The sequence below is a fragment of the Camellia sinensis genome, chromosome 12 (genome assembly GCF_055761805.1).
Source record: "Camellia sinensis isolate YWXY chromosome 12, ASM5576180v1, whole genome shotgun sequence".
Classification (NCBI taxonomy): domain Eukaryota; kingdom Viridiplantae; phylum Streptophyta; class Magnoliopsida; order Ericales; family Theaceae; genus Camellia; species Camellia sinensis.
The window spans coordinates 89,003,110-89,019,973 of NC_138972.1; the positions used below are offsets into that span (position 1 = coordinate 89,003,110).

The 16,864-nt window shown below is 33.9% G+C and overlaps 1 protein-coding gene across 4 annotated transcripts; it reads left to right on the forward strand.

Moving 5' to 3' along the window:
* Positions 1–200: 200 nt before the first annotated feature.
* On the forward strand, positions 201–10,994 carry LOC114265765 (ABC transporter G family member 3-like). Of its 4 annotated transcripts, none has more exons than XM_082899179.1 (13): positions 345–462; positions 838–917; positions 1,021–1,477; positions 1,569–1,648; positions 2,378–2,664; positions 4,567–4,738; positions 5,283–5,396; positions 5,718–5,846; positions 6,127–6,318; positions 6,539–6,625; positions 8,512–8,784; positions 9,868–9,975; positions 10,615–10,994. In XM_082899179.1, exons 3-13 carry the CDS (start codon positions 1,102–1,104, stop codon positions 10,867–10,869), a joined length of 2,073 nt encoding a protein of 690 aa, XP_082755305.1. In that variant the 5' UTR covers positions 345–462; positions 838–917; positions 1,021–1,101; the 3' UTR covers positions 10,870–10,994. The 4 variants fall into 4 exon arrangements, with proteins under 4 accessions (XP_082755303.1, XP_082755305.1, XP_082755304.1 ...); XM_082899180.1 differs by lacking the exon at positions 345–462 and adding an exon at positions 468–506; XM_082899177.1 differs by having other exon boundaries at positions 201–462; positions 838–1,477.
* The last annotated feature ends 5,870 nt before the right edge of the window (positions 10,995–16,864 follow it).

Below are 16,864 nucleotides of genomic sequence, written 5' to 3' on the forward strand. Positions count from 1 at the left end.
TGAGTGGCATCACTCTTATTAACAATGATTGTTACTCTTGTCAATCCACATTTGTCGGATGAGCGACTAAACAATTAATATATATAAATTCAGATGATTCGGTCAAGATCAAATTTGATTATATAGCAAAACTTTTTTACAATCTAAAAAAACTTATAAAATACTCTAGTAACAGGTGTTCATACTATTTAATCAATCATTATATATTTTAGAGACACTCAATCTCCTTAATATAATAGTTTACCTACCTATATTTTTTACCAAACAAAATATCATAAAATACAACGGGTCCTACTTCGAACGAAGCAGTAGTCCGATCTTCTTTCGCCACCAAAACGAAACGAGGAACCGTGTGGGTCCTACAGGAGCAGCAACTTTCCCATGTTTTTACGCTGCAGACAAACGTCGTCTCTCTCTCTCTCTCTTCACTCTCTCCTTGAGCTCCCTCCCAGATCCATCCAGGTTAGTTAGTACTCTCACTTTTCTCTCCCTCTACTCCTTGCTTGGTTCGATTCCTTGTTATGATTTTCCCTTCTTATGAGTGTTTCATATCCAATGAATCGAATCATTCAAATATTTTCTTCTATGAGTATATATGTGTATGGTATTTGTGTATTCACGATAAAAATTGTGTAGAGTAAAGAAAATGAGTCAATTGACACGTTTAGTTTGTGTTCTTTAAGCTTAAACCAATGAAAAACATTTAATTTTCAGTATATCTCCATCTCTTACTGTTTATCAGGAATCAAAATGAGCATTTAACTGAATTTATTCAAACCACTCTTGAAGAAGAAATTTGGGTATTGCATTCATGAACTTAATTTTCTTTGGATGCAGGTATATTTGTATTGATTGATCGACTAGATTGAACACATGTGGGGTTCTGATTCGCTCAGCTGAAAACAATGTGAATAGATGTAATGTTAAATTTTGGAGTTATTAAATAGCTTTGTTTATGTGTTTGTACCTTGCTATTTTCTCCAACTTAGTATTTTAATAATTCAAATGGAAGAAATACAGTCTCAATCAGATAACTATAGATCGCCATCTTCATCAGCAAGTAGTCCTGTGAGTGGGGCGCCTTCAAGTAATTTTTTTTATATGCGAAAACCCGGTTCGGTTAGACAACCCATCTCATTTGAGGATTCACCAGACTGGGAAGATACAGATGTCGATGTTAGGGTGGAGGAAAGAGGTGACTCCATTGATGCTGCAACCACTCCAGCCTCCCCAACTTTTTCAAAGCGTAATAGTGGGTCCTTGCCGTCCCCACCATTACCAGAGGGTGCAGTTGTTGCGAGAAAGGTTGCAGGGGCTTCAGTTGCGTGGAAGGACTTGACTGTTACTATAAATGGGAAAAGGAAGTACTCTAATAAGGTTGTGAAGAGTTCAAATGGTTACACATTACCAGGGACGATTACCGTAATTATGGGTCCTGCCAAATCTGGTAAATCGACACTATTGAGAGCTCTTGCAGGTTGGTAGCATTCAATTGATTGTCAATACTAGAAGTGCACTTGATTATTCAGATGCACTAAAACTAAAATGACAGTTTCTTTGTAATTAAGGAAGGTTGCATGACTCGGCCAAAATGTATGGTGAGGTGTTTGTGAATGGAGTGAAATCACGCCTGCCATATGGGTCCTATGTAAGTTCTAAACTATTTTAGAATAGTTATTTGTATGGTTTTTATTTTCTCTATGAACTATTTTAGGCTGCTATGTACCCTATATTGACATGGTATTGCATTCTTCATTCCCTATCAAATCCCAAGTAATTATGTTTCTACCTATTTAAGTATATGAATTGTAATGCAGTCTATGTTACTAACTGAGCAGTGTGTGGGACTTTCTTGGATAGTAATTTGTGTCCACAATTCTTATGCCCAGTGCACTGGATTTGTATCTCTGCGCATCAACCATTAGTAAGAGAAGATTTCACTGATTGTGTGTGATCTCCACTCCTCTCTTAAACCAAACTCTGTCAAAACTTGTGAAAAATCCACTTAATTGTTTGAACCTCATCCCTTCTGTGATTCCATCTCTCTTATTATATAGCCAATATCAAGAACCCTTCTTCTATCAGTTCCACCTGTGATCTTAAATTTGTGAGGCACCCTTAGAAGTTGAAGAACTGTTTTGTTTGTAGCCTTCACATCTTTTTCTTTAGGCATTTGAACCAATCTTTTACCAGGAAATTATTTCTTTAACCGTTCTAGATATTGTTCTTCATCAGATTGGACTATTTTATCAAGGGCAATTAAAAATCTATCAACATCTACAGTGCATTGAATTGATAGTTATTACTTTGTTCTTTTGCCAGTTTGTAAATTTTGACGTGGCACTCCCCCCCCCCCCCCCCCCCCCCCCCAATTCAGGGATTTGTTGAGAGGAAAACCACGCTTATTGGATCCCTGACTGTGCGTGAATTCCTATACTACTCAGCACTGCTTCAGCTTCCTGGTTTCTTCTGTCAGCAAAAGAGCGTGGTAGAGGACGCCATCGTTGCTATGTCACTGGGTGATTATGCAAATAAGCTCATAGGTGGTCACTGTTACATGAAGGGTCTTCCAAATGGTGAGAGAAGGCGTGTCAGCATTGCCCGGGAACTTGTCACAAGACCACATATTCTCTTTATAGATGAGCCTCTTTATCATCTTGACAGGTGTTTTTATATTTGTGTTCCTAAGTGATCTACAGTTCATAAATGTAACCTTCCTAAAACATTATTACTTGTAGCACACACAAGGGCTAAGTGATCTACAGTTCATAAATGCAACCTTCCTAAAACACTATTACTTTTAGCACACACAAGGGCTGAACCATATGTTTCAATTCATATTTTCTGCTTCTGAATTCTATTTACCTGCTTTCTTAAGACACATTCGCATAGTTTTTTATTTATTATTATTATTATTATTTATCAATAAGATACACTGAGATTTTCACGAATGATCTAGAAAAAAACGCAATATTGAGAAGCTTATATACATACACAGATATTTACTGTTGTTTTGATGAGATGTGAACTATCAGAGATATTGGGTATGTTTGGTTTGTGTTTGAGAGATGTGTTTTAAAGATAAAAAGTACGAAAAGTTGTTTGGTTTGATTTTTTTCAAAAGATGTTTTGGAAAATTATTTTGAGAGAGAGTTTTGAAAAAAGTGATTGATTAGATGTGTGTGAGAGAGAGATTTGTTTGGAAAACTTGTTTGGTTTACAAGTTTTGAGAAATTTTTTTGGAAAAATTTGTTTGGTTTAATTACTTTTAAAAACTTATTTGTAGAAAAAATTTTCCAAAAATTTTTTAGAAATACAAACCAAACGAACCCATTAATTTTGTAATATCTTGCATTGTAGACTTTAGGTGCTGATAAAAAAAAAAAGTGTCTTTAGGTCATCTAAATTTGTAAGATGTAACATCTATATTATTTGGTGTAAAAGATATTGAAGAACATGTAAAGTAACATTGTATGTTAACTGGAGACAACCAAAAAGAAACCTTATATTTCTGTTGGTGCAATTACATGTTTTAAAATCATAGGCTATTTTAGATTTTGAAATGTCATGACATCATTTTAATGTCAAGTTCTGAGTTCCAATAATAGCTTTGAGAATTCATGGAGCTGTATGTCAACTCTTTCAATGTCTAATCCATGTTAAAAAGAATGTTATACATAATTGATTTTCTTGTTTTCTGAAGACGATAAAAAAAGAAATAAATTGATTTGGAGCATTGCATGGGTAGAGATCCTCATTCTTGTTTTCATTGTGTCATCATCATCATTGCCACTACCACTTTCTTTAAGAAGAAAGTAAAGAAAAAGGAAAATGAAAAAATTCAAATTTATTAGAATTAGATTTATTTAAAAATATTTGTTAACGACTTTTGAACCAATATATTTCATACCTTGTTCAAAGAACTGCCAAAAGTTGCAAACTATGGGAAATTTTAAGAGTTTTTGTTAGTATCTTATTTTGTGTTGTACATAAATGTTAAAGATCATATGATTTTGTGCGGACTATATATGGTGTATCATGCAATGGTAACTGTGTAGTGGTAGGAGTAAACAGCTTATCTTCATCCTGGTTCTGGGGAAATAAACTAGATTAGATGCTTATTCCGTCCCATACACTTGTGTATGTTGAATGGCAATTTGTGACCTGTTGTCACTAGCGTTGCAATTTGTGATCTATGTTGAATGGCAGACTCTATTCATAAGTTGTCTGACAAATTTGGATTGTGTGTGCTAGTGTGAATCTAATTGGAATAGTAGGCTGACTTGATATTACATTCTGTTGTTTCTTTCAAAACATTCTTCCATTTTATTCTGAAGGACTCGGCGGAATTAATGATCTGATTGTATTGTTTCTTTTGTCGGTTTTTTTGTTTATTGATTTTATTCTTGATTGCAATTGTCCGGGTGATTTATGGGTTGGTGCCTTGATGATCTCTTTTGTGAGATTCAGTGAGGTTGGTCACAGCTTCTAGAAGTGCTTTGTCCATCTGTTGTGTGATATAAGCTTTTCTCTGATCATAGCTAAATGGTTTGGCTCTTTTTTCAGTGTCTCTGCACTTCTGATGATGGTTACATTAAAGAAGCTTGCAAACACAGGTTGCACTCTTATATTTACTATCTACCAGAGTAGTACAGAAGTGTTTGGCCTCTTTGATCGAATCTGTCTGCTTTCAAATGGAAACACACTGTTTTTTGGAGAGACATTGGCTTGTTTGCAGGTAATACATCACTGGATATCATTCTCCTTCTTCAATCTTCGGTCAGTGTAAAGGATTTTATTCCACAGTCTGTGAGCCCATCATATGTGGGGGTTACTTTCAAGTTTGAACATTGTTAGTTGTGAGGTGTCTTGAATTTACTGTACTGTAAAGGGCCTTTTTACGGAGGTGGAGGGCTGAGGCTCGGAGCTGGAGTAAAAGGCCCAACTGAGATTCACCCAGGCCCTTTGCGAGGGTCCATGGGCAGCACGGTATATATTATTATTTTTGGGTCAGGATGCGTATAGTGGATTTTTAATACTTGCTGAACCATGTATATCTTGTGTTTTCTGTGTGCTTGATCTTCTAATTTTTGCTTTATTGTGTAATTGAAACCATGATTTTGCGCAACATCATTATTATTACTATTATCAATTGCAGTCAATAAGATGGCAAGGAGTGATGAGAATATGAATAATATTGCTATGTTTGAAGATTTGAAAATTTCATTTATTTTTCTGAGTGTTATGAGTTCTTTTATCTAACCTACCTTTGGTTGATGAAGCACTTTTCAAATGCGGGATTCCCTTGCCCAATTATGCAAAGTCCTTCTGATCATTTCTTACGCGCGATAAATACAGACTTTGACAGGATCATTGCAATGTGTAAAAATTGGCAGGTACTTGCTTCTGTTCTTGCAGTTGTCTTAATTCTTATAGCTTGAACTTCTTTATAAAGTAGGTTCAAGTATTAAACTATTAATAAAAGCTAGTAAGATTTTTAAGGTTGTTGATTTTTATTGATCGGGTTGGGGATCTATAACTTGGAGGTTGAATGGTAGTTTTCAACCTTTTTGTGGTGCACAATTTTATTCCTTGTTTTCTGATGTTTGTGGCCTTGTAAGATAAACTATATATAATACTGAAAATTTCAACACAATTTTTTTCTTTTCCTCCTCTTGGTATATATTTACTGTACATGGAATAAATTATGTTCACAGGATGACCAGGGAGATTTTTCATCTGTAAACGTGGACACTGCCATTGCAATTCGCACCCTCGAAGCAACTTATAAATCATCAGCAGATGCCACTGCAGTTGAGACTATGATATTAAAACTCACAGAGAAGGTATGGCTATGAACTGAGAATTTTATGGTGTTCGAATAGAAGCTCCCAAATTATTTTAATTTACAACTGAAGCAATGCCCAAACTACACCAGTATCTAATGTCTGGTTTTCTTGACATTTTTTTTCCTGCTATCTAATCCTTAGTCCTAAATCTTGCTGATTGCACTTTTACCATGCATGACTGTCCAAGCCCAAAATGAGAGGCCTTAATTGTCATGTGGAGCTTCTATAAGATATCATCTTCCCTAACTTGGTTGTTGCATGCCAACTATTACTACAGGAAGGCTCATCTCTCAAAAGCAAGGGGAAGGCAAGCATTGCCACACGAATTGCAGTCTTGACTTGGAGATCCTTATTGATTATGTCAAGAGAGTGGAAATACTACTGGCTTCGGCTGATTCTCTATATGCTTCTTACAGTCTGTATTGGTACAGTATTTTCTGGATTAGGGCATTCCTTGTCATCTGTCATGGTGAGTTTTATGAATTCAAAATCAAACACCTTTCGTTCATTGCAAAATGTTGGATGATAATTAAGATAATATGCATTTCATGAAAGAGGTTTGATCTGTGCTGTGCTCATCTGGACCTTGTCATTCTTGTTGCTCTTGCGCTTGTCGGATTGCATCTTCTTGTTCTGTTTTGCTTTTGACAAGCTTTATCTTTTCTTTATGTTAACCTCTGAAATTGCAGACTAGAGTTGCAGCAATATTTGTATTTATATCATTTACTTCACTTCTAAGCATTGCTGGAGTACCTGCACAAGCAAAAGAAATCAAGGTAAGAGGAGTTGTTATTTTCTAGTTTATGTTAACTTCAAGTAGCCTAAGAAATTGCCAATATGTAGTTCCTTGGCATGGCAGCTCGTCTTCAACAAACTTTGCTACATTCATTCCTTGTTAAAGTGGGTATTTTGCCATCATGCTTAGCATTTAAGAAAGTTGATAATTCATAACTGTTGATGACAGAGACATATAGATTGTGTGAAGGATAAAAGAAGATTTTTTTGGGTGAATAGGATAAAAGAAGATTTAATACAACTAAAGGATGATTAAGGGAATTGGATTACAATTACTGATTTGTTCCATGATTATATGCCTAAAATGCTGTAGTAATAGCAATTTGCATTGCCTAAACAATGTCGGCTTTTAAGTTCCTTTCAATAGCTTTACTCTCATCTAATGAACATAATGATGTTTTTTCAGTTGATTGTGAGGCAGCATATCTAGAGAATTCCATCAATCTTCAAGGGCTTAGTTATTACTTTCAAAACCAATCATCTTGAAATTTTTACACACTAATATTCTAAATTTGAAATACATGGCTAAGCAAAATAGATAACCAATTTCTATGTAATTCACAAGTATATACCAAAAAAAAACGGCTGTGCCTTAATCTGAAGTTCACTCACTGTGGAACATGCAAATAATCAATTTGAGGATTCCATGTGGTTTTGTACGAGTCCCTCCTATATTTTTATTTCAAATTAGGAAGACTCGGAGAAAATTGAAATTGAAATTGTAATTGTAATTGTAATTGTAATATTGAGGTTATATTTAGCTTTCATCAATTTGAAATGAACAGATTTGACTTTAATCATGTAGGGAGTATTCCTTAAAAATTATAACTTATATTTAGATTTGATGTGATGGATGGAAGGATTTAGGTGACTTATTATTATGAGTGGATTTCAAATAAGGGTCTGTTTGGATGTATATTGATTTTGACCTTAATTCTAGGAAAGTAACTCAAATTTAGATTTGATAGTTTACCTATGAATTTCAAGATTGAATTAAATAGTTTTATCATGATGGATTTGAAATAACTATATAGTTATTTGAAATCATGCTAAGGATTCTCTTTTAGCTACAAGGATCCTACTAAAATACATATATTTTATCTCACCTAAACTTCTTTCATTGTTTTTCTCTCCACCTATAATAGTTAACTATCAAATATTTTTAATCTCAAATCCCTTGATTTGAATCCAAACAGATTCTAAAAGTGTTATTTCGAATCTATTACCGGAAGGATTGTAGTTATACAAGGATTCTAATAAAACATCTCTACTGCAGTCCTCCTCCTTAGGTCTTCAATCCCACTCAAATAATTAACTCTCCCATGTATTTGCAAATTTGAAGCGCAAATCCATTCATTTGAAATCTGTTTAACCAAATGGGGTCTTAGTAGCTTGTACGCATGTCAACCTTTGTAATTTTGATTTTCAGTTTTTCAGCCCTGTGAGTTGGATCATTTCTTGAAAATAAAACTTCAAAACATTTACCAAAGAGAAATGCCATATATCACCGGTCTTTTGTCACCATTTTGTACCACCGTCTATATGGATACTCATGATTGGTTCTTTTATTTGAAGACAATTATTAAGGAATTTATGAAAACAAATAATATCTTGCCACATACCCCGTTGGTGATATCAAAAGGTGAAAAAAAGAAGTGATATATAGCAGTCCTCTTTACAAAAAAGACAAAATTATAAAACCGCCTTAGATATATAGAAACATAACATAAATTTCAATAAAATTTTAGACATCTTAAGTACTGTTTCTGATTTTGGACAACAAATGGCATGAGAAGTTGCATAATTGCTTCACTTAAATGCCTTTTATTTAATTAATGGCCTAATGAAATTGCCGTCTATTATTCAGATATATGCATGTGAACAATCAAACCAGCATACGGGAGCGTTCGTTTTCTTACTTGGGCAACTCCTCTCAAGTATCCCGTTCTTGTTCCTTATCTCCGTTTCATCCAGTGTTGCCTTCTATTTCTTCATAGGGCTGCAAGACCAATTCAGCTTGTTGATGTACTTTGTGCTGAATTTCTTCATATGCCTCTTAGTAAATGAAGGACTAATGCTGTCTGTTGTTACCATTTCTCAAGACGTCTTCTGGAGCATCTTGACACTAGTGTGCATACATGTAAGTAGCAATACCTGAAACAACTTTAAAATTTGTTATTTTGGGGTGATTCAGCATAGTTCACACAAGCATTCTTGGATCTTGGTTTTGACTACTAATTTATGGTTTATTGTTATGTTCTCATTATTAATCTCTCTCGTTTCTTATGTTAACCATCTGTCTCTCTCTCTCTCTCTCTCTCTCCCCTGGTGAAAGAAGGTTCCTTACTTTCATGAGCAGTCTGACTTATTTTCTTGGTTAGATGGTAGTGGTAACATATACTAAATTTTGTTTTTGATGCACTGAGAGGTTTTGAATTAATTAGTTGGTCATGGACCTTTTATTTTAAACTTTTTCTATGAGTCCCTTATAAACGTTTTTGGGACTCATTGCGTGTGGATTTTAACCCTTAATTGTTTTTTAGAAAACTAGTCAGAAAATCATAGCTTCATGTGATGATAGGAATTGAATCTGACAACTGGTTGCGTGCAAACGAACTATAGCATGATTTTCTTATAGCCTTTCTACAAAATAAAAAGATTTTAAGTAAAATAGGACATTACATTCAATGCACAAATAGTGTTCATTGATCTCCCCAAACCCAAAGTTCAAATCATATTTCTTATATATTGCTTGCGTCTCATTGTCTACATTTCATTACTTGTCTCAATAACTTACAGATTAACAGATTTAGGAATTCAGTACTGAAAGGGCAATGTGGTATGTAACATCTTTCCTACTGGTAACAGTAAACTTGAAGTAGTCTTGGTTCATATGACCAAAATAAATGTCACAATAAAGAAATAGGTGTCCAGTGAGTTTTCCAAAATAATATTTTCTTGACATCCAAACAGAGCTGGTTTTTTTTTTAAATTTGTTTTGGGGTGACCTAACACGAAGTCAATATTAGGTGGTGATTCCTAATTTTCAAAATAAAATGAGAGCTAAGTCAGCTTTCAGATCCAATTTATTTTGTTACATTAAGCTTTCATTCTGATCCGTTTTCTTAAAATCAATTCAAGGTCAAAATATGCTTGTTATTTCAGAATTTGCCTGATTGCTTAACTCTTTTTTAGTGAATGGTTGGTATCTATGATATTGCAGGTGATAATGATGCTTTCAGCGGGCTATTTCAGAATCCGAAGTGCTTTGCCTGGACCAGTATGGATGTACCCAGTATCCTATATTGCTTTCCACACTTACTCTATCAAGGCAAGTTGAACTTTTTATGGCATTTCCGTTTTCTGCTTTGATTCAATGGACAACACTCTTGGGTTCCCTCTAATCTATCCCATGATTTTGCTAACATTGATTTTATTGTCAAATTTTTGTTATTTGAGTTCTTTTCTTGTTTCAGAATCATTGGCCACTAAAAATAGTGATCATTATTTTATTTATTTATTTATTTATTTTATAATTATAAAATGTAATAGATTTGAATTACCCCACAGTTTCCAAGTACATGGGAGTAGTTAGCAAACTCTTGGTTATTATTAGGATAAATTACACAAATAGTCCATAAAATATACCACACATTTCATTTTGATTCCTAATCTCTAATTTGTTTCAATTACATCTTTATACTTCACACATGAATTAAATATGATCCCTTTCTATAACTGCTGTTAACAACTTCAGACGGAAAATGTTGATATCATGCTTGCATCAGCCTTATATTAGGTATTATACAATCCATATTTTAGATTTTGAAAAATAAAACTATTCAGGAAACCCATGAATTCAATAGACGCAAACAAATTAATTTTTAAAAACTGAAATCCATAACGAGGAATAGAGCCTTCTTCTGGTGGTGATGAATGGATCTCAAATCTATTATTGCTTGTGTTTCAGGGGCTCTTGGAGAACGAGTACATCGGGACATCCTTTGCAGTCGGGCAGGTAAGGTCAATATCAGGTTATCAGGCTCTTCGAAGCGCCTATGATGTCTCTCCTGATGGTAAATCCAAGTGGCAAAGTTTACTATGGTTGTCCCTCATGGCGGTTGGGTATCGTATTCTTGTCTTTGTTTTGCTTCAATTTCATGTCAGAAAAAACTTACCTGCTTTTAGATTTTTCCAGCGTAATCAGAACACAAACAATGCATGATGAATGTAAGTGTACTTATAATATGCATCCTTTGGTGGTTCAGATTTTGTAAATTTTGCTGGCATTGCTATTGTTTTTGTACAAGGAAAGAAACATGGAATGGAATACAGAAATATTTTGTGCAAGCTTATGTGGTTTTCTTAGGGTGGAGAACAGGAGAAATTATTCAATGCTCAATGTTTTATTTCATTTTAAAATTCACAACACTTTGTCTCCTAAAATTCTTACACAAAAATAGTGAATGTCATGATTTAAACTAATGACTATTCATTTGGAGTGCTACCTAGACTTGCTTCAGGAACATTGAATATTTTCTTGTAGAACGTGAATTTATTGCCTAATTTGGGCATTTATGCCTCCGTTTGGGAAGTGGGTTGGTTTTTTGGCTTTTTGACTTTTTTGACTATTTTAGCCTAGGCTAAAAAGTTTGGTTTGTGAAGGATTTTTTGACTTTTTTTATGAGAGAAGAGTATAATGATTATGAGTTGGATGTGATGCTTTGTTTTTTGTGGCTAAAATAGCCTATTTTATCTTTTGTGGCTAAAATAGCCACTTTAGCCCTTCCCAAACAACACATAGTTGGGTTCTACAAGTTGATGTTAGCATTGCATTAAACCTGCTTGAATGGTGTGACTTTCTAGTTAAGTTAAAAATGGATAATAAGAAATCAAACGCTAAAAGTACCTTCTTGCTTTCCAATGATATGTTTTTATTTATTTATTTACGTTATTTTTAGAAATAAAAATATTACATATTGACACATTTGTTTGCTTTTAGGCTCCATAAGCAGGACAAAAATAGTTCCGTACGTTATTTATTTATTTTTTTTTAAAATTATATCCATCTATAATGTCATATATTTGAATAATATTTGTTTAATTTTATAAAATATGTCCTTCAATTTTTAGGTAAATCTAAAAAAATCACGAGTTATAATTATTAGATTAATTTAATTTTTTTATAAACAATAAATATAATTAAACAAAATGAATAATATTTGAAATTCACTTTCGTATAATTTTTTTCATATTCAATTGGCAATAAATATTTCTTTTGGCCAAGATTTTAGGATACTAATTTGTTAGTGAAGTTATATTACAAGTAAAGGGAACACCGTTGTCTCCTGAGCCCAAACCCTGATTTTTCCTTCATCACACCTTTAGATCCTCAGCAATAAAGTTATGAATACCCAAGTCTGTAACTTTTGATTAAGAGCATTTTTTTCTCAAAACTTGTCCCATAAAAATTACAAAATTTTACAAATAAAATAAATTTTTTTCTTAACAAATGAATATACATGAAAAATAATCATTCTATGTGGTTTTGAGTTTTCAATAACAGTTTTATGAGTTTTGAATTCGTATTTTTTTTATTTTTAATTATTTTTTTAAAATTTTCAATCAATTTTTTTTTTTAAATTTTTTTTATAAGGAAAATGCTTGGGACCTCCAAAGTTGGGGATTTTCATGACCCCAAAATGATGTGGACCAATCATGTGTTTTTATTTTTTTGTTTTTGTTTTTTTTCTTGTCTTCCTTAACCAATCATAGGTGAGTGAGGGTTGTGAGATTGCGTTTTTTGAGGGTCTGTAGCATTGTTGAATTTTTAAATCTACTTAATCTTAATATGCTTAAATTGTACAATTTTTTTTTAAAAATTCATTGAATATAACAAAATATGAAAATGTATTAAAATTTGGTTTTTTTTTGTATTTAGTAAATTTTTGTAAGTTTTCTGTTCTCACAAATTTGAGAAGAGTGTTGGGTTAAAATAGTCACCTAAAAGATAAAATATGTTAAAATAGTTAATAAGATAAAAATGTCACATTCAATCCATAATCATTTCACTTTTTTTCTCACAATCATTAAATCAACTACAAAAAAAAAGTCAACCAACTTTCCAAACAAAATTTTTCTAACTAGGTTAAAATGGTCAAAAAGCTAAATAGTCAATAAAAATAGTCAACTTCTCAAACAATTATACTTTTTAAACGTATTAAGATTAGGGGTTTTGGGAATGTAGTAAAAAGTCAATTTTTTTTATTTTTTTAGTTTTTTACACAAAAAAAAGTCACAAAAAAACCAGTTTTTTTAACATAAAAAAGCTAAAAAATCACAAAAAAACTAAAAAATCAATTTTTTACCAACTTCTCAAAACACTACGGTGAATAAATTTTCGTTCCTTTTACTTGAACTTTACTACACATTTATGAAAATAACTTTTTTACACAAATATTTTGACAACTTAGGCCTCATTTGGGAATTTGGTTTTTTTTTTTTTTTTTTTTTTTGACTTTTTAACTATTTTACGAGATGAAAAAAAGTTATGTTTGGAATGATTTGTGAATTTTTTTTTTTTTTTGGGTAGTTGAATTAATAGTTGTGAAAAAAAAAAAATTTAATTGATATGTAAGATATAGTATTTTATTTTATTGTCTATTTTAATTTTTTATATTAATTATTTTAGTCAATAAAATTAAACCCCAAACATGGCCGGATAGGGCCTCAAAAAACAATATGAAAAATGCCAATTAAATTAATATACTAATATTTGAAGTGAAATTTTTAGGCCTTGGTTGGGAATATGTTTTTTTAAATGATTTTTTGACTAAAATATGATGTAAAAAAATTAGTATGTTTGAAATAATTTTTTAATTTTTTACAAAAAAGTATATAAAGGTAAAGAGAAAGATAAATTTTTGACTTTTTAAAATAAATTTTTGACTTTTTAATTTTTTTAATAACTTTTTAATTTTTAAGTTAAAAAAATTACTTCCTGAGGCTGACCTAAAGTTCCTCCTATCCATTACGCGGTTTGACGGCATTGGAAGTCCAGGTGGAGCTAAAAGGCCGATTACTTCCCATCTCACTAAATAATCAAAAATAATTGACAGCGTTAATTTTAGAGGTTAATAGGGGGATGTAATTAGGAATGGTAACGGGGTAGGGCGAGGTTGGGGATGACTCTCTCTGTTCCTGATCTCTGACAGTAACAAAATTTCCAGTCCCGGCCCCGATCCCCAGCGGGAAACCCTTAACCTCCCCTGTCCCCGTCCCCCTAACGGGGATCAGGTTTCTCCAACCCCGAAAAATCTCCAACAAATCTGTTCAACACAAATACAAACACAAGAACAAAAAAAATAAAATAAAATAAATCTATATGTATACAAATCTATTCAACACACACATACAACAGATATAATATTGTTCATCAACAACAACAGATATAATATAGATAACAACTTAGAAAAAAAAAATTGCTCATCAATCAACAACAGATATATATATATATATAGATAGAGAGAGAGAGAGAGAGAGGGGCTTCACGATTTGTCCGTTGATCAAGACATCAATCGGACCACGATCTGTTCATGGTTCGTTATCAAGACATCGATCGATGGCTTCACGGTCCTGGTCATGGTTGTGGCTTCAAATCAATGGTAACGGAGGGATCGGTGGTGGTGGTGGTGGCTTCAGATCGGTGGTGACGGAGGAGGGGCAACCGTCGTTCGTTGTGTGAAAGAGAAAAAGGGAGGCGAAACCCTAAAGTTCTTGACAACGGCGGAAAGAGAGAGAGAGAGCAATAGTGAGGGATAATGATCGGCGGTGAGGTATGAGCAACGGTAATGGAGGATCGGTGGTGATGGAGAAGTGGCAACCGTCGTTCGTTGTGTGAGAGAAAGAGGGGGAGGCAAAACCCTAAGCTCTTGGCAATGGCGGAGAGAGAGAGAGAGCGCAACGTGTGTTTGTGTTTTGTGTGTGAGAGTAGAGTGTTTCAACCAAACCCTATATGCGCACATATTTATAAGGATGGCAAAATAGTAATTTCACATCGGGGTTCATACGTAGGAATGGCAACGGGGCGGGGCCGGGGATCACCCTCCCCGTCCCCGATCTCCGATGGTAAAAAAATCCCCGTCCCCGTCCCCGATCCCCGACGGGGACGCCATCAACCCCCCCGCCCCCGCCCCCCAACGGGGATCGGGTTTCCCCGACCCCGAAAATCCCCGACTTGTTTGTTTGTTTGTTTTTTTTTTAATAATTTTGTTCAACACAAAAAAAATAAATAAATATGTTTTTCAGTATATTTGTTCAACACAAAAAAAAAAAAAAAATCTGTTTTTCAGTTTATTTCAACAACAATCATCTTCAACAACTTAAAAAAAAAAAAAATCTAAAATTGTATATATCATCATCATCAACAACATAAAAAAGAAAAAAAGAAAAAGAAAAAAAAAGAGAGATCTGAGATTGTTCATCTCACACACACACAGACATATTTATATATATATATATATATATATATATCTATCAGCATCATTAACAATTTGTTCAGATCTGTTCAGAGAGCTTCACGTTTCACGATCAGTGGCAACGGTTCACGATCTGTTCAGATCGGTGATCGGTGGCAACGGTCACGATCTGTTCACGAGCGGCGGTGAGGAAGGAGCGACAGCCATCGACGTCGTGCGTGAGAGAGTGAGAGAGGGAGGCGAAAGCAGCGGCAGTGAGGGAGCAGCGAAAGTGACAGCCATCGTGTGTGTGAGAGAGAGAGAGGGGAAAGCAGCAGCGGCGAGGGATAAGCGGCACTGCCGTGCCGTCGTTGTGAGAGAGGGAGAGGTGAAACCCTAAGCGGTGAGAGAGAGAAAGAGAGAGAGCAACACCCAATCTGTGAGTGTGTGAATGAAGTGAAGTGAATTAAACCTAAGCATACACATATATATATATACTGGGCATAATGGTAATTTTACATCGGGGCTATTCGGGGCGGGGGTTGGGGGCGGGGCCGGGCCGGGTTCGGGGCTAGGATATGTATCCCCGTTCCCGGCCCGAACATCATCGGGGAATTTTTTTTTAATACCATCCCCGGCTCATAGGGGATATTTTTCGGGGAATAACCGCTAAATTCGGGGTCGGGGGGTCGGGTCACCGTCGGGCCGGGTTCAGATTGCCATCCCTATTCATACGGGGCGGGAATCGGGGTCGGGCCGGGTCCAGGACTGAAACATGTATCCCCGGCCCGAACATCACCGGGGATACATTTTTTAATACCATCCCTAGCCTGTCGAGGGTATTTTTTGGGAAATAACCGCTCAATTCGGGGTCAGGGGGTCAGGTCCCCGTTAGGCTAGATTCCAATTGCCATCTCTAGATGTGATATGATGTTTATATTTATTTGTTTATGTTTTATTTTATATATTTTTTTTCATATCATACCACTGGAGCAAAAATTAGAGTTCTAATTTTAGAACTTTTAATCAATACTCTTATACAATTTACATTGGGTAAATTATACTGACATCTTCGAAGTTTCTGTTTAATACAGATTCTTCTTCATGTTTAAAAAATTACATTTTTCTTTCTGAAATTACAAATTGACATCTGAATTGCTGATGTCATATCTTAAATTTTTTTAAATTATCATTTTGCCATTTTTTCTATCATTTGTTATTTCTATCATCAGGAGTATATTCTATAAATTTTTATCATTAAATTCTATCTGAACATATTCTTATTGAGTGATAATATACAAATATAAATTTTATATAAAATTTCAAACACAATGATATAACTTAATGGTGATCTTTCACTTTAAAATAAAACACCTATAAATATGATTTATATTTACAACATCACTATCATAATATTTTTATGATATTTTTTGAATAAATTTTATATATGAATAGAATTTTTCATTTTTTATTTTCACCATTATTTTTCTTTCTCGTCTATTCACCCACATTTATTACAGTATTACTGAATTTTTATATTTATATATATATATATATATTTTGTATTTGATGAATTTAAAAAAATTACAAAATATTATATTTCTTAAGTATATCTAGATTAGGTGTATTTAAAAAATAAATAATTTACTTAAACTATTAAAAATGAGAGGGTAATTTTTGGTAAAAATTGGGCCGAGCTATGTGATGGGCTTTGTGGCCCAAAGTGCGAAGGACTGGGTGGGAAGGCCGCAATGCTACTCCGGC